This window comes from Tachypleus tridentatus, chromosome 2 (assembly GCF_004210375.1).
Source record: "Tachypleus tridentatus isolate NWPU-2018 chromosome 2, ASM421037v1, whole genome shotgun sequence".
Classification (NCBI taxonomy): Eukaryota; Metazoa; Arthropoda; class Merostomata; order Xiphosura; family Limulidae; genus Tachypleus; species Tachypleus tridentatus.
In genome coordinates this window covers 53,775,065-53,797,428 of record NC_134826.1, presented here as the reverse complement: position 1 = coordinate 53,797,428, position 22,364 = coordinate 53,775,065, and the positions used below count along the sequence as shown (strand labels likewise).

The 22,364-nt window shown below is 30.1% G+C and overlaps 1 protein-coding gene across 3 annotated transcripts in view; it reads left to right on the top strand.

The window, feature by feature from the left end:
- LOC143243833 (BBSome complex member BBS2-like) overlaps positions 1-21,729 on the top strand; it is a 42,502-nt gene extending 20,773 nt beyond the window's left edge. For all 3 annotated transcript variants that reach the window (XM_076487521.1, XM_076487520.1, XM_076487522.1), the window contains exons 7-19: positions 1,353-1,439; positions 2,047-2,182; positions 2,736-2,833; positions 4,305-4,415; positions 5,464-5,520; positions 6,033-6,130; positions 8,008-8,115; positions 10,310-10,445; positions 10,997-11,125; positions 16,639-16,776; positions 18,459-18,571; positions 19,540-19,688; positions 21,403-21,729. In XM_076487521.1, coding sequence (XP_076343636.1) covers positions 1,353-1,439; positions 2,047-2,182; positions 2,736-2,833; positions 4,305-4,415; positions 5,464-5,520; positions 6,033-6,130; positions 8,008-8,115; positions 10,310-10,445; positions 10,997-11,125; positions 16,639-16,776; positions 18,459-18,571; positions 19,540-19,688; positions 21,403-21,503 — 1,461 coding nt within the window. In that variant the 3' untranslated portion in view covers positions 21,504-21,729. The remainder of the gene's footprint in view (positions 1-1,352; positions 1,440-2,046; positions 2,183-2,735; positions 2,834-4,304; positions 4,416-5,463; positions 5,521-6,032; positions 6,131-8,007; positions 8,116-10,309; positions 10,446-10,996; positions 11,126-16,638; positions 16,777-18,458; positions 18,572-19,539; positions 19,689-21,402) is intronic.
- Positions 21,730-22,364: the final 635 nt, after the last annotated feature.

The following is a 22,364-nucleotide window of genomic DNA, read 5'->3' as shown; positions in this document are numbered from 1 at the left end:
AGAAATTATTAATTAAATAAGAAATTAATATTTAATCAAAAACATTTTTTTTTGCTTTACTCAGGTTTTAACCCTACTTGTTGATAGATGAGGTAGGTGAAAGATAGTTTTCCATCTGCATTATGCAGGTTCTGTCATATAGAGAGGGCCTTTATAAGTGAAATCTTAAGATAATGCTGCAAAGTTTTGATATTTCTGACTTGTATAGGTTTCTGCCCAATGCAGTTTCCAGCTTAGACAGGTTTTACTGTATTTAAACTTTGCATTAATCTTGCAAGATTAGAGTGTAAACTTTCAAGGTTATATTTTGATTATCATTACCCTTGCTAGCTTGAGGTTATATTTCCAATCATTATTTCAACCGTATCATTTCTGAACATATAAATGAATTTGATAGAAGTGTAATCACAACAAACACAGCACATGGTATTCAGTTTCAAACTGGTACTTTTATTCATTTGTTGTTGTTGATCAGAAAAATATATAAATATCAAACAACTTGTATTATTTTGCTCCAGAAAAAAAACAATAAAACTAATACAAAAGAAAACAATGGATTTCAAAATCAAATGTGTTATTTGTGTAATGGAATGTTAATTATGTTATTTGACTGAAAATTTTATCCTACAAAAGGGTAGGATAAATGTTACACATAAGAGTCATATACACAGGGGTAGGATAAATAAAGTAGAAACATTGAGTAAAAGCAGCTCAGTACAGTGTTTCTTGTCCTTTGGCTGCTTCAGTTCTTTGTACTGTAGGGTGTCTGATAACCAAGTATGAATAGATGTTTTAGTGAATTCAAGTTCCACAACTTATTGGCTTATTCCAACATGGCAATTATCTGATAGGTTTCTTCAGACATATGTAAGAGTGATTGTAACACCATGAGAAGACAAGAATTGATCTTGATGCTATATTGTGTCCGTGAGGAGTGGGACATAATTCTTCAGTGTGTCTCTTAAGAACTTGCACTTATTTCCCATCAGACACATTTACTTATGTTTAAATAAACAATAATAAATAACTGGATTAATGAGTCATCTTAGGATCTAATATACTTAATATTTGGAGATGAGGTACATTTTTAAGCAGGTGTTTTCTTTATGTCCACTTCCAAAGTTGGTCATTATATGTCTGAAGGCTTATGTTTAGAGTTTAGCACTGCACTAAAGTCTTTGTTGGCTTAAGCTATTAAAAGTACTTGATATGTTAAAAATATATATAAATGGTTATAATAATGCATAACATTGTTTTTTTATAAAGTATGTGGTCAACTCTATACTTAGTTCATAGTAGTTGGAATTTTTTAAAATGTATTCTTCACTCATTTGTTCTAAACTTTTTTTTAGTCTAAAAACCAGGCTATCAGCATATGTAACTATGACTTGGATGGAGATGGGGTGCCTGAACTTATTACAGGTTGGAGCAATGGAAAGGTACAGTTTCCTTTGTATATTGATTTTAATGTCGTATTCTGATTTGGTAGTTTCCTCCCTTCTCACAAGATCAGCTTTTCTCATTTTGTGCTGCCCTCTATTTGCAAACATTTTTTAATGCATGCTACAAGCCTTCAACCCTCCGTATGTTGGAATCCAAAGATCCAACACATCTCTCATGTAAATTATAATGCATAACCTCTCCACCAATAGGAGAACACTACTGTCACAGAATGCATGTGACTCTCTCTACGTGCCACCACTAAACTACAATTTGTTTGTTTGGCAGTGCTGAAGTGTAGATGTCTTTATTTAGAAAAGTTATTACCTCAGAAGTGGTTTAACTTTGTTCAAATTAACTTATTTCAAATTAACCTTCTTTCATTTCTAGATGTAAAAATCTGTAATAATAATAAATCTTCATTAGATACAAAGTACTCTAGTAATATTAGAATCTTAATAATATTGTTATAATAACAAGATAATTCATTGATTAGTGTTATTTGATAAATTTGTGTACTGATGCTTTTATTACTGTTTGCTTGATTTTTTTAAAACTCCATTTGGTTTTGATTCTTTAAATGAAGACTTTTTTTTATTGGCTCAGATTGATGCTAGAAATGCACAAACTGGAGAAGTTGTGTTCAAAGATAATTTTTCTCACTGTATCGCCGGAATCCTTAGAGGTGATTATCGAATGACTGGAGAGGAAGAACTGATATTTTGTGCTGTTGATGGAGAAGGTGAGCTTTCGTTTATAAAACATTTCATATTTATTAATAATGGTACAAAGCAGTAAAATATTTTGTGCTATTGTTTATAAACATTTCATTTTTGCTGGTACTGGTACAAACCAATAAAAGGAAATTATATTATTTCGGATAATAGTGAGAGTAAATAATATGGTAGAACTCTGATAATTATTGTTACTGTCTGGAGTGGTTTTAAACCTACACAAAGTTTTCTGTTGGGAAATATTACCATATTTTAAGAACAGACACTATCATAACTTTCGAGAACTTTTTGAGGAATCTTAAATTATTTCTCTGAAATTTATTTTACTCAAGTAAGAAAAGCTATTAGTGAGAGAGTAAAATATGACACTGTGATTAGTATGGAAAGTGTTGATTGTTTTGCCATGTTATTTTTTCATCATCTACCATTAGCAAATTTGAGTCCACTATTCAGTGCATGTATAAATATTTAGTGGGACATAAAATATCCTATTTTTTAAAAAATTATTGTTTGTGAAATAGATAGAAGCTTATTTTTACTGGATATTTTTTATCTGTGTAGTTCGAGGATACTTGCCTACTTCTGCTGAGTTGAGACACCATATTTTGGATGCTAATTTTGAACAGGATACAATCAGAGAACTAAGCCAGAAAAAACAGGCAAGTCTTATGTAAGAAAAATGTTTAAGGCTTCACTTATAAGACACACATCAGGTTTTTCATGTACAGTATTTAGGTTGTTATGTTCAGGGTGAAATTGGCTGTGATTGTCAAAGTATTAAATTCTGATACGGTACTCTCACTCCATTCATAAGATTAACTTTTTTCTTGTTTTATGCTGTGGGAACTCTTATTGAATGCGTACCACAAGCTTTTAACTCTTCTTCTCTTGGAATCCAAAATTCAAACACACCTGTTGTGAAAATCATTAAAAATCAATTCTTTACCACTAGGAAAGCACTACTATCATGGGACATATATAACTCCCTCTATAAACCACCACCAAAATATTACTTCAAACTTAGTCAGCTGTATCATTTAGATATTCTTTTTTTGTTTACACAAGTGTTTACTCAATGTAGGTTTTTTTGCAATTTATTTTTCTTTTAACTAGATTTGGACTTCATTGATATTTTTAAAAATTAATTCATTGTGTTTGCCAATTATGAATTTAAAGTTACTGTCACCACTTTAAGTATGTTTCCTGAGTTTGATTCAATTTGTTTTGGTTACGGGTGCAGGAAAACTATGGGGGGGGGGTGTTTTTTTTCTACACCACTTCCTCCTGAGTCTTTCAAGGCGAACCAAACTGATGATGATTTTGACTGTTTTTATCCTCAGGTTTTGCTGTGACTTCTCTTCATTATCTGTGATTCCCTCTGGTTCTTCAAGTTTTTCTGAGTTTATATCTCAGGTATTTGAAGTTTTGTCTCTACAACATGTTTCATATGACCCTTTTACTTTAATCTCTTTCCTGACTCTATTTGGTTTTCCTTTGTTCTCCAGATACCTGGATTCACAAAAACTGTTTTGCTTTTCAACTGGGGGAGGTTGTTAGTATTCCCCAGGGACTTTGAATGTGTCTGCTGTAGCTTATCACCAGACAGACTCTCCATGCGTAGACCAACAGTTGTTGACATTTGTTCTGACAATTTTGGGGGGTGCATGCTGATTACAAATGATACTGAGTCGTCTATCTGGTCTGGAACTGAATTTTTTAATTCAGCTAAATTGAATTTGTCATAAATGTCAAATGACATTTAAACAAAGTTTAAATACACCAAGGTAGATATCACAGTTTATCAGTTAGCTTCATTTTTGTAAAGAAATGTCACAAACATTATATAACCTACTAGGAATCCTCAAATAATGTCCTAGTATTGGTTAAATAATTTGATTTTCCATTTGTGCTATCATGTTATCTTTAACCAAATACTCACTGAAACTTTTGCAACTTTGTTGTATAATATGTTTGATAATAATCACACAGTCTCGAGTATTAGAAGACAATATGTGTATATATGCTAATTTAATATTACTGTATCATTTACATCAGTGAAGTCTTTCTTTATTCCAGTTTTTGCTTCACCTTGAAGTTATACAGTTCATTTACATTCTCTATAAATTTCAGAACTTGTTGTTGGAGTTAAGAAATTATGAAGAAAATGCCCGTGTTGGGAGTGCTGGACTCAGGGGACCCATAAAAGCAAGTCAAGAGAATGACCAGTATGGTGTTATTCCAGTAAGAGGTGGTTCTTTTATTGTCTTCTTTTGAATAAGCCACCAAGAGAATGACCAGTATGACAAAACTCTTCATTATTTTACACTGAGTGTGTATACATGTGTTTAAATTGAAAACTGTTTTGGCTTTTTCCAAATTAACTTAGGTATCATTTTTTGTTTCTCATGTTGAAACTACTCAGATTGTTTAAGATTAAATTATTCCAGTGAAAAAATAATTTAAGCTTTAATCTTGACACAGAAACAGTAAGAAGATTTAGAAAAATAAAATGAACATTAACATAGTAAGCACTGATAATAAGTGCTCAGTAGGTAACAGAATTTTTAATCTAGTACTAAATATTATTTTATGTTTTTATTTTTTATAGCTTACTGGGTTTGATATTTATTGAAAAATTTAAGGTTTAATAAGTTTTGTACATGTGTGTATCAGTTTGTTTTTAATAAATCTGTATAAAAAACTTAAAAAAAAATTGTTTATTAACTTACGTTCTCAAAGAATTCATGTGGGTTGTTATTCTTAGTTTAATACCTGTCTTTAATATCTGTTCTTTTAGAGAAATGTTTCTCTTACTTACACACATTACTTTCAAGTCTGTTAAGTTCTTAAAAACTCATTTGCCCCTATCTAAAAAACAAAAGTCTTTTTATGATATATAAATCAAGAATAATATCACTGCTCCCAGCAGCTAGTGAGATAATAACGTGTTGTAACATATTATAATGTTGTAATAATAGAGGTCATTTTTCTTTCATGCAAAAAACAAATTTAACAATTTCATTGTTGCTAACACTGGACATTAAATGTGTCAGAACTGTAGTCTTTATCAAAACTGATTGATTTTTGTGATTCTAAGAAAGTTTTCTTAAACCCAGCAGAGACTAGTCACTCATTGTATCATCAAGAAAATCTGATTCTAGTTTAAAATTTCTTGAAAGAATTTACATTTCTAAATACTTACTTTGTATTAAATAAATAGGTTGAAATTTAACACATAACGTTCACTGTTTTATGGACATAACTTCAATAATGGTTTGTCTATGTGTAGGCCAACACTCAACTTAAAACAGGATTGGCTATTAATATGGGATCTGGAGAAACTGCAGTAAGTAGCACAGTCCTTTATTTTTTTAATGTCTTGAGACACATAGCTATAATAGAAGGAGTCATTGGGGAGGAACTATTAATGTAAAGCATGAAGTATGGTTAGGGTTAGGTAACTGTGGGTGTCGAGTATACATTTAAACTGACAAAAAATGATAATTTAGAATGTGTTTTTATGTAATATTCACTCCCAGAGCCGAACTTAAAACAGTTACATTCCAGAACTGATTAAATCCAGTTTAAACACTTATAAATACAGTTCTGTTTCTAGACAAAATATTTAGAATAACTATGTATTTGAGCTATATTTTAGTAGTTCAATATTTTCCACAAAATCTATAAAGTTTGGCTTTAGGCTTACATCAAGTGACACTTAGGTAAAAGGCATTTCTTTGTTGCTAAGTGCTATTGAAATAACAAGAAAGTGTTAATTCTTCATAATTTGTTAACATGTGTAATAACTTTAGCACGAAATTTATTTGAACTTATAAAAAATGGTAGCCTCATTTATAGGCTCATGTTGAAGTTGCTCTCCAAACCACCAATAACACCATTATCAGATCAGTGTTGATTTTTGCAGAGGGCATATTTGATGGGGAGTGTCATGTAATGTAAGTGTCATAATTTAAAAAATATTTGTTTCTTGTATATTGTAGAAGTATTATGCCTTGTTGTGTCATGTAGTATTTGGTTTGAAAATATGTACTTGTTTTGTTGGAAAATCAATGAAATATAGATTTCCACTTGTATGTAGTCCAAAATTATTAACAGAATCATACTTTCAGTTACTTATTGAAGGAAACCATTGTTACTTTATAAAAGGCAGCAATTGTTTTATTTAACTATTTATTATCTCACAAATATCATAATAAAACTGCTACTAAAAGTTAGTGAAAAATGAGACAGTTTTGAGATGGACGTGATGGTAGAAAAGTGAATTTAATTTTTATTCTTTACATTTGTGACTTAAATATGCTGTTACTTTCTCAGGTGATGTTCTCAAACATTTTGAAAATTAACATTTTCATAAAAACAACTGCAAAAATGTATAAAACAATCGTATAAAACCAAAGAAGTATGTTACAACATTTCTTTGTCTGATAGTCTTGAGATATGGCATTTGTATGCAGCAGTTGATATTTTTTTTATGAGCTGGCTTTGAACTAGTCAGAGTATCCATTATTTATATCCAACTTTTGCAAAAACAAATAAATAAATGAAATAAGTATGATCCACATTTTGGGTCCCTGGGTGTGTTGTAAGAATAGCAGTCAAATAGTACTATTAAATTAAAATTTGTTGATATTGGGTGCTGTTGATTAGCTATCCCCTCTTAGTCTGTTAGTTCAACATTAGGGTCATCTAGCACAGATAGTGCTTTGTAATGATGAGAAACATATTTGAAGTAAAAATGTACCTCAAGACAGCTGATTTTTACATTATTGTCCCTAAGACATGTACCCAGCAATGGTCAGTTGCAAATTCTCTCTTTGTTAACCTGTAGATGCCCTAGGAAGGTTGAAACATTGTTCTCTACTTTATTTTAATAAAAGTTTTAATATCTGTACCAGCCGTCTTGAGATACATAGATAGCACTTGTTTAGCTTTGTACAAATATCTCAAGAAGAAAAAGACATAGCTAAGAATTATTTCAAATGTTTTTATAAGTTTTACTCTGAACATTTACAAATGTTTGTATCAAAACACGTGTAACACATTTGAATTTTATATATCTAGACAAGCAGATATATGATGTTGGTTTTATGGTTCCTCTAACATATCTATTAATTTTATCAACTTTACAAATAGATTGAACTAAATGAGATTAGATCATTTATGTTTGTTAACTAGTTCAGTAAAATGTTTATGTATCAGTTATATATTAGCCTAATTTAATTTTTGAATATGATTCAAGTTTCAATTAAACACTAAACATGTTGGCACGTGTGCAGTTATTTCAGAGGTACTGGTAACTGTTTTACTCTGCACTTTCTTTAGTTATTTCAGAGGTACTGGTAACTGTTTTACTCTGCACTTTCTTTAGTTATTTCAGAGGTACTGGTAACTGTTTTACTCTGCACTTTCTTTAGTTATTTCAGAGGTACTGGTAACTGTTTTACTCTGCACTTTCTTTAGTTATTTCAGAGGTACTGGTAACTGTTTTACTCTGCACTTTCTTTAGTTATTTCAGAGGTACTGGTAACTGTTTTACTCTGCACTTTCTTTAGGTATTTCAGAGGTACTGGTAACTGTTTTACTCTGCACTTTCTTTAGGTATTTCAGAGGTACTGGTAACTGTTTTACTCTGCACTTTCTTTAGTTATTTCAGAGGTACTGGTAACTGTTTTACTCTGCACTTTCTTTAGGTATTTCAGAGGTACTGGTAACTGTTTTACTCTGCACTTTCTTTAGTTATTTCAGAGGTACTGGTAACTGTTTTACTCTGCACTTTCTTTAGGTTTTGGTCACTTATTCTGTTTGGTTTCAGACACCCAAAGGAAAGTCAGCTGAGCTCCAGTCTAAGAATTCCTCTATTCCCACCAAAGTATGTTCCTGTTGATCTTCATATTAAGGCCATGGTTGGCTACAAGGGAAGGTGAGGCAAAATATTTGTGAACTTTTAACCTACATTCAAAATTTTGATTATGATGTTTAATATGATGTGGTTTTTGTTAAAAGAAGCTGTAATTATTTTACATTGTAATGTAGAGAAAAACTTGCTCAGAACATGAAGGTTTTATGATTTTTTTTATTATTTGGTAAGTTACTGTTTTTGTTTTTTACAAATTTTAATGCAATTTGGACATGTGAAAATATGTATACTATAGCTCCAAACAGTCCTGTTGTTATGATATAAACTGTAGCCCAAAAGTTAATTGTGTTGACTTGCCAACTTCTCTTTAATGTATCTTTGTACAACTAGTGAAATAACTCTCAAGTAGTCATGTGTGAAATTCAACAAACGACCAAAAACATATAAATTTGAATTTACTTATTGTATGTTCATCAAATGTAATTCTGTTCCATATATTAAAAAAAAGCTTTAATAATGTATTTTTACTAAATGTTTGTAAATTTATAAAGTTTTTACTGACTCAATGAGATTTTCTTTCCATGAATAAAATATTTATTTCATCTTAAACTTCTCATATTTCACTTTCTAAATGAGTATCAATTTTTTTTCTCACAAAAACTGTACATTTTAATCCGTATTTTCTTCTGTCCTAATACCAACTGTAACAAATTCATCCATATTCTGTCAAATTAGAAGTTCAAATATATGAAGTAAAATGAATAATACTGTTCTTTGATTACATTGTTCATCACCATATCTTCAGTTTAAGTATATTTAAGATTTAAATTGTTAACTATTTTACATCTGCTTTTTTTAATTATATTATTTTACTGCTGGACTGTATTTAATGGAAGCTGTTTTGACTCCATGAGAGTCTCCTGCTAGTACAGCTGTAAGCCTACAGATTTACAACACTAAAATCAGGGGTTTGATTCTCCATGGTGGACTCAGCAGATAGCTTCTTGTGGCTTTGCTGTAAAGAAAACACACACATACTCCATGAGAAGTAATGAATCATAGCAAGAATCCATATCTATTTCTTGCACCCAAAAGTTAAACAGTTTGAGTCCACAGTAACTTGTTTTTAAGCAGCTAACGAGAATAAAAATGTTTTAATTTTTAAATTTTAGTTATTTTTACTACAAAAAACAATAGTAAATATAGCACATACTTTCAATACTGAAACCTGTATTTGTACTCCAGTATTTTGTTTAAATAACACTACATATTTTAATTCTGATATTTGTCAAATTATAATTAATATGGCTTTTAAATATGTAGTATAAATAACAAGAAATATATACCGGGCACTAGAACCAAATGCCAAGACATTACTGTGCTTAAGTTGATTTTGTAGCTATTGGTATGTCAAAACCTTTCATTACTGGTTGAAGCAAAGATCTACTCAAAGCACATCAAGCTTGTAAACTATCATGTGAACAACCAAATATAAACAGATGGTCTTAAAGTTCCTTTACATTACTGTATGCTCTTTTTATTTCTTAAAAATATGTCCTTCAGAAGACAAGTGGTGTTGATAAATAGCAAGGAAAGCAGAAGGGATTCTTTCTGAGATTCCCCATCACACCAAACATGCTTGCCATTTCAGCTATGGGGGTATTATAATGTGATGGTCAATCCCACTATTTGTTGATAAAAGAGTAGCCCAAGAATTGGCAGTGGGTGGTGATGACTAGCTGCCTTTCCTCTAGTTTTACACTGCTAAATTAGGAACGACTAGTGCAAATAGACCTTGTGTAGCTTTGCACGAAATTCAAAATAAACCAAATCCAATCTTTATGAGGTTAATTTATTGATATCCAACAAGTTAAGATATCATGCTAAGTTTTTAAATTCTTTCTTCACATTGTGTGTAGTTTGTGTTTTTAATTGGGTGGTAAGCCTCAGAAGCTTTTCTATAAAATTAGAAAATTCAGGAAAAGAGAAATCAAAGTGAGACACATAACACCAAAGAATAAGGTTTGATAATTTTTATTAATATTTTCTTTTTGAAATTAAAATTAAGATAATATTAAATGTTGAATATAAATTATATTTTGTTGTTGACTTTACTGACATGTGCTGATTGTAAATTTGTTTAATTCAGTTTTTAGTGCAACTCTGTAAAAGATCATGACATGCACACTTTGACCCTGCCACACATATATGGTTAGGTATTATAATATGAGTTCCTACATTTTTTCTTACCTTGTAGCATGCACTACCATATTTTTGAACTTACCCGCCAGCTCCCACGCTTTGCTCTGTATGCTTTGTGCACAGAAGCTGAAACAAAGTTGGAAGAACCTCAGAGCTCAGTCACTTTTGTTATCAATGATAGAATACCAAGGGTATGTAAACTATAAATTATTTATTGAGGTTTTTTTTTATGAGTACTGATTAATCCTTAATGTTTTATATGTCAGTCTTATAAGAACCATTCCTAGTTATAATTTTCTTACTTCATTAATTGTGATGGTAATTTGTTTCATATCCTTAAAGTTTCTGTAATTTGAATAGTGTAAAGATATAGTTTAAATTCTGAAACATGTCAGACCAATAGTCCTAACATTTGTGATACAAATCCTTTTGTTTTCATATTGTTTTGAAGTTTTTATGTATCTCATTATAATATATTAAGAATTTGGAAATTCACAAGAATTGTTGCTAATTTCATAACAAAGATTTCCCTGTTTTATTGATTAAGATGAAGACAGTTTGTTTTTCAAGAATAAGCTCTGAAATATTCTCATAAAAGTATTTATCATAGCACAGAAAAACAGTTTTAGAAATTATAATTTAAGTCTATACATTGTTAATTCATACATTATAATAGCTGGGAATTTTTCTGTATAATTTCATTGTTTTTAATCTCCCTATGAATAATTTTTCTCATTCTCAGGTGGTCTTGTGGATTAACCAGAACTTTCTCTTGTTGGAAGATCTCGAAGTCAAGGGGAAACTTCATGTCACCTTTATTTCTCTTCGTACATCACAGCTGCTAGTTATAAACATGGATACAGGTGGTCAGGTGAGAGTTATATGAACATAAGTGGGTAGTTTCAAAAGTGAGAAAAATTCAGTAACAACATTGAGGTTATATTTCACTGATGGTTTCTTTTCTCATGCTTTCATGACCAGAAAACTCGCGTAGTACTCGTATAAAATCTTCAGAAATAACATTGATGTTATGTGCCATTCAAGTTTTCAATGTCGTACTCTTGAGACCAGAAAACTTGTTTTAATATTATATCTTCAAAAAAGTTTATCATGGGTGATTCACTGTACTTAATATTTTTTACTGGAGTAAAGTATCGCAGTTTTTGAATATTTCTATGTTTTGTGCATGACATCAATTACATGTAGTTCTTGTTTGTCAAGTGTTCATTGTATGAAAATCTGGTAAAGTTTGACTTCAGCAGGATGGGCTGCAGTCCAAGGTTAAAGCCACAATATGCCATTGAATACTCTTCATACTTTCAGTTCTGGGTGCTGCTGAGTTAAAACTACATATATATAACAGGCAAAAAGAAGTGCTGATTGGTTGACATTTTTCTTTGGTGCATATTTATAATTGGGGATTTTGTTGCCTGAAATTTAGTCCAGTTTGACAACACCCGATATCAGACATTTTCTTAAAAATTATCTATACATTAAAATACTTCTGTGATACTTGGTTTCAATTCATAGATACAAGCAAATATAAATTTCAGAGAAATATTGATTTTTCTGTTGTTTGTATTTTCATAATTGTTTGGTGCACAAACCAAACTTAACGTTTTTGCTTGCCTTTACCTAATTATTTTCTCAACTAGTCATAACTACGTCTATTTTAAGCTCTTTGGTCCATACCTTTAAATTGTTTTTGTTTTTTTCTCTCCTGCAAAACTCATCGTGGATTTCTATAGCCCTTTATACCTATCGCTTCTTTTAACATACAGGGTGTTCGGAAAGTCACTGTGCACTTATATATTTATTAACAGACATGTTTCAATATAGAATATAGGTGGTAAATATGATTGACAATTATAAACAATGTTGAAAGTGACCCCCATTGGCATCAATACAGGCTTGGATCCTTCTTATTTTGTTTCTAAACACCGCTATCAGTTGCTGGCTTGAAATAAACTGAATGAATGCTGTTATCACTGCTTTCAAAACTGCACAGTGACTTTCCGAACACCCTGTACTTCTAGGATGTTAGCTTTAAGTTGTACCCATAATTATCATATGTAGTCAAAGGTATATTATATATTAGTATATTACATCATATATAGATGTTGCGAGTCTTATCTGTCTAGTTTGTTTTGGTATATTACATCATACATAGATGTAGTGAGTCAGATCTGTCTAGTTTGTTTTCCTACATTACATTAGGTATAGATGTAGTGAGTCAGTATGTCTAGTTTCTTTTTGTATATTACATCAGATATACATCTAGTGAGTCAGATGTATCTAGTTTTTCTTTGGTAGATGGTACGCAGATGTAGGGAGTCAGATATGTCTAGTTTGTTTTGATATATTACATCATATAAATGTAAAGTTCAGTTCAGTGGAAGGAATCTGGTGTGGCTTCTTCAGGGATATTGTGTATGGAAATTTAGAGTTTTAATATTAATAATCACAATTATTAAGTTACAAGAGTAATCTTTAATAGATAGAATAAATTAGTAAAGAAAGGTATAGATACAGATTTATGTTTGTTTTTGTAAAATATATTATTTGCATCTGTAAGAACAGCACAAAAATATTTGGTACTATAGGGCTTTATCGAGTATAATATCTTTGTAACAGGGGTTTCATTAGGTATATTCTGTATTTCAGTCAGTTTAAACATGTAATGTGGGATTTATTTTGTCATTTAAAGATTGGCAACAGGAAATGCTTATGGTGCCATATTTTTATCAAATCTCTCCACAATCAGGTAGATATTTTTATCAAATCTCTCCACATTCAGGTAGATATTTTATTGTATCTCTCACATCAGGTAGATATTTTATCAAATCTCCCTACAACTAGATAGATATTTTTATCAAATCTCTCCACTTTCAGGTAGATATTTTATCAAATCTCTCTATAACTAGGTAGATATTTTATCAAATCTCTCTATAACTAGGTAGATATTTTATCAAATCTCTCTATAACTAGGTAGATATTTTATCAAATCTCTCTATAACTAGGTAGATATTTTATCAAATCTCTCTATAACCAGGTAGATATTTTTATCAAATCTCTCTACAACCAGGTAGATATTTTTGTCATATCTCTCCACAATCAGGTAGATATTTTTATCAAATCTCTTTGCAATCAGGTTGATATTTTATCATATCTCTCCACAATCATGTAGATATTTTATCAAATCTCCCTACAACTAGGTAGATATTTTTATCAAATCTCTCCACTTTCAGGTAGATATTTTTTTATCAAATCTCTCTACAATCAGGTAGATATTTTTATCAAATCTCTCTACAATCAGGTAGATATTTTTATCATATCTCTCCACAATCAGGTAGATATTTTTATCATATCTCTCCACAATCAGGTAGATATTTTATCAAATCTCTCCACAATCAGGTAGATATTTTATCAAATCTCTCCACAATCAGGTAGATATTTTATCAAATCTCTCCACAATCAGGTAGATATTTTATCAAATCTCTCCACTTTCAGGTAGATATTTTATCAAATCTCTCCACAATCAGGTAGATATTTTTATCATATCTCTCCACAATCAGGTAGATATTTTTATCATATCTCTCCACAATCTGGTAGATATTTTTATCATCTCTCTCACAATCAGGTAGATATTTTATCATCATCTCTCCACAATCAGGTAGATATTTTATCAAATCTCTCCACAATCAGGTAGATATTTTATCATATCTCTCCACTATCAGGTAGATATTTTATCAAATCTCTCCACAATCAGGTAGATATTTTTATCAAATCTCTACAATCAGGTAGATATTTTTATCATCTCTCCACAATCAGGTAGATATTTTTATCATATCTCTCCACAATCAGGTAGATATTTTTATCATATCTCTCCACAATCAGGTAGATATTTTATCAAATCTCTCCACAATCAGGTAGATATTTTATCAAATCTCTCCACAATCAGGTAGATATTTTTATCAAATCTCTCTACAATCAGGTAGATATTTTATCATATCTCTCCACAATCAGGTAGATATTTTTATCAAATCTCTCCACAATCAGGTAGATATTTTATCATATCTCCACAATCAGGTAGATATTTTATCATATCTCTCCACAATCAGGTAGATATTTTTATCAAATCTCTCTACAATCAGGTAGATATTTTATCAGGTAGATATTTTATCAAATCTCTCTACAATCATGTAGATATTTTATATCTCTCCACAATCAGGTAGATAATGTATCAAATCTCTCTACAGCAAGGTAGATATTTTTATCAAATCTCTCCACAATCAGGTAGATATTTTATCATATCTATCCACAATCAGGTAGATATTTTATCAAATCTCTCTATAACTAGGTAGATATTTTTATCAAATCTCTCCACAATCAGGTAGATATTTTTATCAAATCTCTTTGCAATCAGGTTGATATTTTATCATATCTCTCCACAATCAGGTAGATAATGTATCAAATCTCTCTACAGCAAGGTAGATATTTTATCAAATCTCTCTACAATCAGGTAGATATTTTATCAAATCTCTCTATAACCAGGTAGATATTTTTATCAAATCTCTCCACAATCAGGTAGATATTTTTATCAAATCTCTTTGCAATCAGGTTGATATTTTATCATATCTCTCCACAATCAGGTAGATAATGTATCAAATCTCTCTACAGCAAGGTAGATATTTTATCAAATCTCTCCACAATCAGGTAGATATTTTATCATATCTATCCACAATCAGGTAGATATTTTATCAAATCTCTCTATAACTAGGTAGATATTTTTATCAAATCTCTCTACAATCAGGTAGATATTTTATCATAACTCTCCACAATCAGGTAGATATTTTTATCAAATCTCTCTACAATCAGGTAGATATTTTATCAAATCTCTCCAGAATCAGGTAGATATTTTTATCAAATCTCTCTACAAGCAGGTAGATATTTTTATCAAATCTCCACATTCATGTAGATATTTTATCATAACTCTCCACAATCAGGTAGATATTTTATGAAATCTATCCACATTCAGGTAGATATTTTTATCAAATCTCTCCACATTCAGGTAGATATTTTATCATAACTCTCCACAATCAGGTAGATATTTTTATCAAATCTCTCTACAATCAGGTAGATATTTTATCAAATCTCTCCACAATCAGGTAGATATTTTTATCAAATCTCTCTACAATCAGGTAGATATTTTATCAAATCTCTCCACAATCAGGTAGATATTTTATCAAATCTCTCTACAATCAGGTAGATATTTTATCAAATCTCTCCACAATCAGGTAGATATTTTATCAAATCTATCTATAACTAGGTAGATATTTTATCAAATCTCTCTATAACTAGGTAGATATTTTACCAAATCTCTCTATAACTAGGTAGATATTTTACCAAATCTTTCTATAACTAGGTAGATATTTTTTATCAAATCTCTCTATAATTAGGTAGACATTTTATCAAATCTCTCTATAACCAGGTAGATATTTTTATCAAATTTCTCCACAATCAGGTAGATATTTTCCACAATCCGGTGGATATTTTATTATATCTCTCTACAATCAGGTAGATATTTTATCAGATCTATCCACAATCAGGTAGATATTTTATCAAATCTCCCTACAACTAGGTAGATATTTGATCATATCTCTTTACAATCAGGTAGATATTTTATCATATCTCTTTACAATCAGGTAGATATTTTATCAAATCTCTCTACAACTAGGTAGATATTTGATCATATCTCTCCACAATCAGATAGATAATGTATCAAATCTCTCTACAACAAGGTAGATATTTTATCATATCTCTCTACAATCAGGTAGATATTTTATCATATCTCTTCACAATCAGGTAGATATTTTATCATATCTCTTCACAATCAGGTAGATATTTTATCAAATCTCTCCACAATCAGGTAGATATTTTATCAAATCTCTCTACAATCAGGTAGATATTTTATCATATCTCTCTACAATCAGGTAGATATTTTATCATATCTCTTCACAATCAGGTAGATATTTTATTATATCTCTCCACAATCAGATAGATAATGTATCAAATCTCTCTACAACAAGGTAGATATTTTATCATATCTCTCTACAATCAGGTAGATATTTTATCATATCTCTTCACAATCAGGTAGATATTTTATCATATCTCTTCACAATCAGGTAGATATTTTATCAAATCTCTCCACAATCAGGTAGATATTTTATCATATCTCTCCACAATCAGATAGATAATGTATCAAATCTCTCTACAACAAGGTAGATATTTTTATCAAATCTGTTCACAACCACTTTTCCTATTAAATATGTACATTATTGTTAGCTTGGATGAAAATTTCTTTATTTGTATGGACCTTAACAGGTTACCATTAAAACTGAAGATATGGAAGTTGCTGGTGAAGTCATTCAGTCAATGGCACAGTTTCTTAACCTTGAAGATCTTGCTGTAACGGCCGAGTTTTCTAAAGAGATGGAAAATCTTAGCAACCTGTTAACAAAGGTGAATATTTGTCTCAGTTTAATGGTGAATCTTTTGTGAGTAAGGTGCACTTGCTATGTTTTTCCTGCACGATGGTTGTTAACATGATACATAACTTTATTGAAGTTTTATACATCAGGCTTTTTCCAGTGTCAAAATTTATATCATTGTTTGTTAACATTCATAAAGTACATGAAACAAGGAAATAATGTGGTGTATTAACTCTCTAAACATGGCTTAGTCAATCTGACTGACCACATGAGGTCTTTGTACTCATTTGAAGTCTTTTTGGATTTAATACTTTTAACTTTCAATGTGTTCCCCAGTGGCACAGTGTTATATCTGCAGTCTTATGCTGCTAGAAACTGGGTTTCGATACTCATGGTGGGCAGAGCACAAGATAGCCCATTGTGTAACTTTGTGCTCAATTAAAAACAGACAAAACTTGTAGTATTCTTTGCATATCTTCACAAAATTTACTAGTCTTTCAGCTAGCATTATAAGTCTTTTACCTACAAATAATCATATTTTGAAGTGAAATATTTTTATGAACTAATATAAAGATTTCTCCATGAATATATTGAGTATTTATTTGGAATTCTCCATGTGGAAAGTAATTTTCATGTTAAAATTAAAAATACTTTTCCTTATCTTAAAAATCTCAAATTTTCTTTGTGTAATTCCTCAAAACCTCATAAATAGATTTCAAACTTTTTTTTCCAGTCAAACTTTGTGTTATTTTCTCTACCCTATATTTATACAGGATTGATTGATTTGACTGATCTTGTAACCACTAAATAAAAATCTAAAATTATCCTTTTTATCCTTCTAGAACAACGTCAAATAATAAGATGGAACTACATTCATTTATCCTAAGTAATTTTATGTTCATAACAGTATAGATCTATTGATTATTAAATTTTATTCTTTTATTATCCTTTTGATTGATCTTTGAACCATGTTTAACTACTATCTGTGCCATTATAAATTGTAAATCATTTAGGGATCATGCAGGTCAAATTACATTATCGAATTACATTACCCACAAGATAGTAGGAGCTGTTCATGTGCTTTTCATGAATCATTTTTATTATATTATTATTTATTTTACCTAATTTATTCTTAACTAACCTAAGAAAGATTCATATTTTTATATTTTACATAGTTTCTAAATAATAAATAAAGAATAAACATGAAATATAATACTTGTCCAATCTTTTTTCCTTGCTGTCAATTGTCTATGATACTTAACCCTACTTTTTTATACTAATGGTAGTAATGCACTAAAAATTTATATTTAATTAAATAATGCACCAAATAACAGACTATTTACATGCAAGAAGTAGACAGTTCCTCCTAACTCTCAAAATGTTTCTAGTCTTCTAACTGTGTGACAACAGCCGTTAGAAATTCATCTAAACTAGTCATTAACTATCTCACAGGAACAAAGGTTATATGAATATCTGTCTGAAGAAAAAAGGTTATACAATAGTCATTTGATAGATGAAAACTTTGGCTTTCTATTGGTTGTAGGTAATATATAAAATAATGTAAGAGAGAATTGTTAACACATGCTAGAAGAGAGGATGTGACAAGTTAGATGACTCTGTAACCAAACAGAATTAAAGGCTATAAAAATTATGGTTTGTCTGAGCAACGATAACTTTATAATAATTTAAATTACAAGGTTTCTTTTCCTTCAGGTGGAAGAATTGCAATCAGTACGACAGCGTTTATCAGCTGACATGGCAGACAACTCATCTGTCATTCGAAGCTTGGTCATCCGTGCCGAGGATTCCCGTTTAATGGGTGATTTGTAAGTGTATGATTCTTTATGATACACATTTCAACATTAATATGCTACAGTAAAAGTTTTGTTTCTGTAAACAAAACTTAGATACAAAGAAAAATAATTATTGAAAGAAAGGAAACTCAGTTGCTCTGTAATTAAGTTATATCTATCATTCTGACAAAACTAATTTATCTTAATATCTTTAAGCCACAACAATCAATTTATTGCTTTGTAACCCTTTAACACACACTTCTACAGGTAGCATATTTATCTAATTTAATAAAAGCCTTCTGTGCACAAGGATGGGTGTTTTCTGTTTTTTTCTTAAAGTTTTGTAAACATTGAAAGTATTGGGGATGATACGTATTGGAGGTTAAACCATTTTTATTCGTACTTTTAATTTGGGCCACTAGAGTGTAGAGTAATTTATGTTTCTATTCAGTCTAGTATTGAGATTTTTCATTTCTACCCAGGCAGAACTTTTCTTGAAACTTTGATACATTATTAAACTGATATTCTAGAATCACAAAGTTGTTACACGCCTAACTGATAAATACGTGTTCCTGGTAAATGTCCGGGACTAAAATGTTTCACCTCACTATGCTTTATAGGTTTACCCCCTCTTTCTTACCTCAGTTTTGGCCAGCGTACTCTGCTTCCACTCCAGCAAACATATTTTTTACAAGCTAAATACTAATCATTTGAAAACATGTAGATTAGTTTGTGTTTTTTGAGTCAAAATGAAATTCCATAAAGAAAACAAAATCATTTAAATATGTTAAAAGTAAAATGTTCTAAATTTATAATAAAAATATTTGTTTATTTTCATTATTAAGATTTATGAAATGTCTAATGATTCTGAAACTTAGATTACCTGTACATTAGCAAATGCTTTACAAATATTTTTCTGTAATTTGTTTAGGTTCTTTCTATAACTTTTACTGATTCTTCAAAGATTCAACATAAGAAATATCACACTTCTTTTATTTTAGCAAATCTATGAGAAAGTGGTATCAAGAACTGTATGCTTTTAATCGTGATCTCATCAATGGTTATAAAATTCGATCAAACAATCATGAAGAACTATTACTGTGCCTTAAGCAAGTGAACCAAACCATACAGAAAGCTGGTAGACTTAGAGGTTAGTACCATGGTCTATGTGGAATATAAAACTGTGTAGCTTTTGTAAGTGAACCAAACCATACAGAAAGCTGGTAGACAGAGAGGTTAGTACCCTAGTCTTATGTGGAACATAAAACTGTGTAGCTTTTGTAAGTGAATCAAACCATAGAGAAAGCTGGGAGACTTAGAGGTTAGTACCCTAGTCTGTGTGGAATATAAATCAGTGTAGCTTTTGTAAATGAATCAAACCATACAGAAAGCTGGCAGATTGAGAGGTTAGTAACCTAGTCTATCTGAATATAAAACTGTGTAGGTTTTTCTTAACATATCACTGTTGATTTTAAAGCTGTTTTTCCTTGCGGGTTACATTTTCTTAAACAATATTCATCTTTCTAGAAGTATGAGCAACAGTGGCAGTTTATTAAACATTGTTGGAATATTTTGACATGATTTTTAACCAAACAAAACAAAGTCTAACTTAAGTATTGTTTGTAGTAAAACAAAGTCTAACTTAAGTATTGTTTGTAGTAAAACAAAGTCTAACTTAAGTATTGTTTGTAGTAAAACAAAGTCTAACTTAAGTATTGTTTGTAGTAAAACAAAGTCTAACTTAAGTATTGTTTGTAGTAAATAAAAGTCTAACTTAAGTATTGTTTGTAGTAAATAAAAGCCTAACTTAAGTATTGTTTGTAGTAAATAAAAGTCTAACTTAAGTGTTGTTTGTAGTAAATAAAAGTCTAATTTAAGTGTTGTTTATAGTAAATAAAAGTCTAATTTAAGTGTTGTTTATAGTAAATAAAAGTCTAACTTAAATATTGTTTGTAGTAAATAACAGTATAACTTGTGTATTTTTTGTAGTAAATAAAAGTCTAACTTAAGTATTGTTTGTAGTAAATAAAAGTATAACTTATGTATTGTTTGTAGTAAATAAAAGTCTAACTTAAGTATTGTTTGTAGTAAATAAAAGTATAACTTATGTATTGTTTGTAGTAAATAAAAGTCTAACTTAAGTGTTGTTTATAGTAAATAAAAGCAATGGAAATGAAATGTAACTTGTTTATAAAATATTGAGAAGGGATCAGGGTCAGGGTGGAGAAGGCATTAAAGTGTTCTCACTAAACACATTGGGAAGGACTGCAGTGACTGAAGTTGATTAGCAGTTTAATGTCTAATGTATTAATTGCTATCCTGATGACACATTTAATTTGAGTGATTTTAGCGACAGTTGGTTAAACAATGTTAGTCTACAGTTTTAGTTACTTCTAAAATTTAGGCTTAAGTAGAAAGATTGGAAGACTACCTGTGAGAAATGTAAATTTTTGATAAAGGAAGTTAAAGTAGATATTTTATTTGTCCAAAACTAGTATAATAAACTAACAAGGTACAGTTTGTTTTCACTTGTGAAAATTCATTTTGTTCTCCATCTGGTAATTTTATTGTAATTCTATGTTTATAAAAGTCAATTTATTTTTTTTTGTGTGACTCTCATAACACTTTTGTCTTGAGATTTGAAGAGTTTAATTTTATGTATAGTCACTAATTATATGTTTAACTTCATTCTCAGGTCTTTTAATGTGTATTAAAATATTATTCTAAAACCTAGAGAAATATTAATGTATACGTTAATGTATGTGTTAATGTACATGAGCTACCGTAAATGAGAAATTCCTTTAAAACCTTTATTTTTTATTGTTATACATAGTTATTTGAACCTAAAACTTTCTTTTTTCTAGTTGGGAGACCCAAGACCCAAGTGATAAATGCTTGCCGATCTGCTATTAAAAACAACAATACAAGTTCCTTAATCAGAATTATACGCACTGGTGAGCCGTAACAAACAATTCTTAAAATCAGGGCATTTCTCGTGAAGAATTAGTCATCTGTGATTAATTATTTATAAACTGTAAATTGTAGAGCATTTAATGTTTCCTATTGTTTCTGCTAAGGTATACAGTTTTGTGATTGTTTTTGAAATAAGAGAAACTGAATGAAAAGGTTTTATTTCTGTTACTCATACAAACGAATGGTACATAAAGTGAAACAATTACGTTTTGGTAATACTTGATCACATGACCACCTTTGTTTGCATGACTTTCTAGTCAGTATTAAAGTGATGCAGACCACCATTTTTAAACACATGTATCTTTTGCCATTTTAATTTTATAAATGTACCATTATTTTATTACTTTGAGAACTGGCTTTATAATAATCTTTATCAATAATTAATATTTAATTTTTGTATATATGGAGGGGTTTACCCATATGAGTTTACTTTCTTTATGCATCATCTAATCCTGTTTAAAGTAATAGTTTAGCCCCTGTGAGTTAATGTTTCAGTAGCATCACGGATAGCCTACCTCTTAGTGTTAATATTCTGTTGACCAGCTGTGTGTGTGTGTCACTTTCTTTATTGCTGTTCCTTTGTGGTAATATTTTGCTGACCAGATGAGTGTTACATTTTTATTACTATTCCTTAGTGTGAATATGCTGTTAACCAGCTGTGTGTGTATGTTACTTTTTATTGCTGTTTATCAGTGTTAATGTTCTGTTGACTAGCTATGTGTGTTACTTTTCGTGTTGCTGTCTTCAGTGTTAATATTCTGTTGACTAACTATGTGTTTCTTTTCATGTTGCTATTCTCAGTGTTAATATTCTGTTGACTATGTGTGTTACTTTTTCAGAACATTATCTGTTT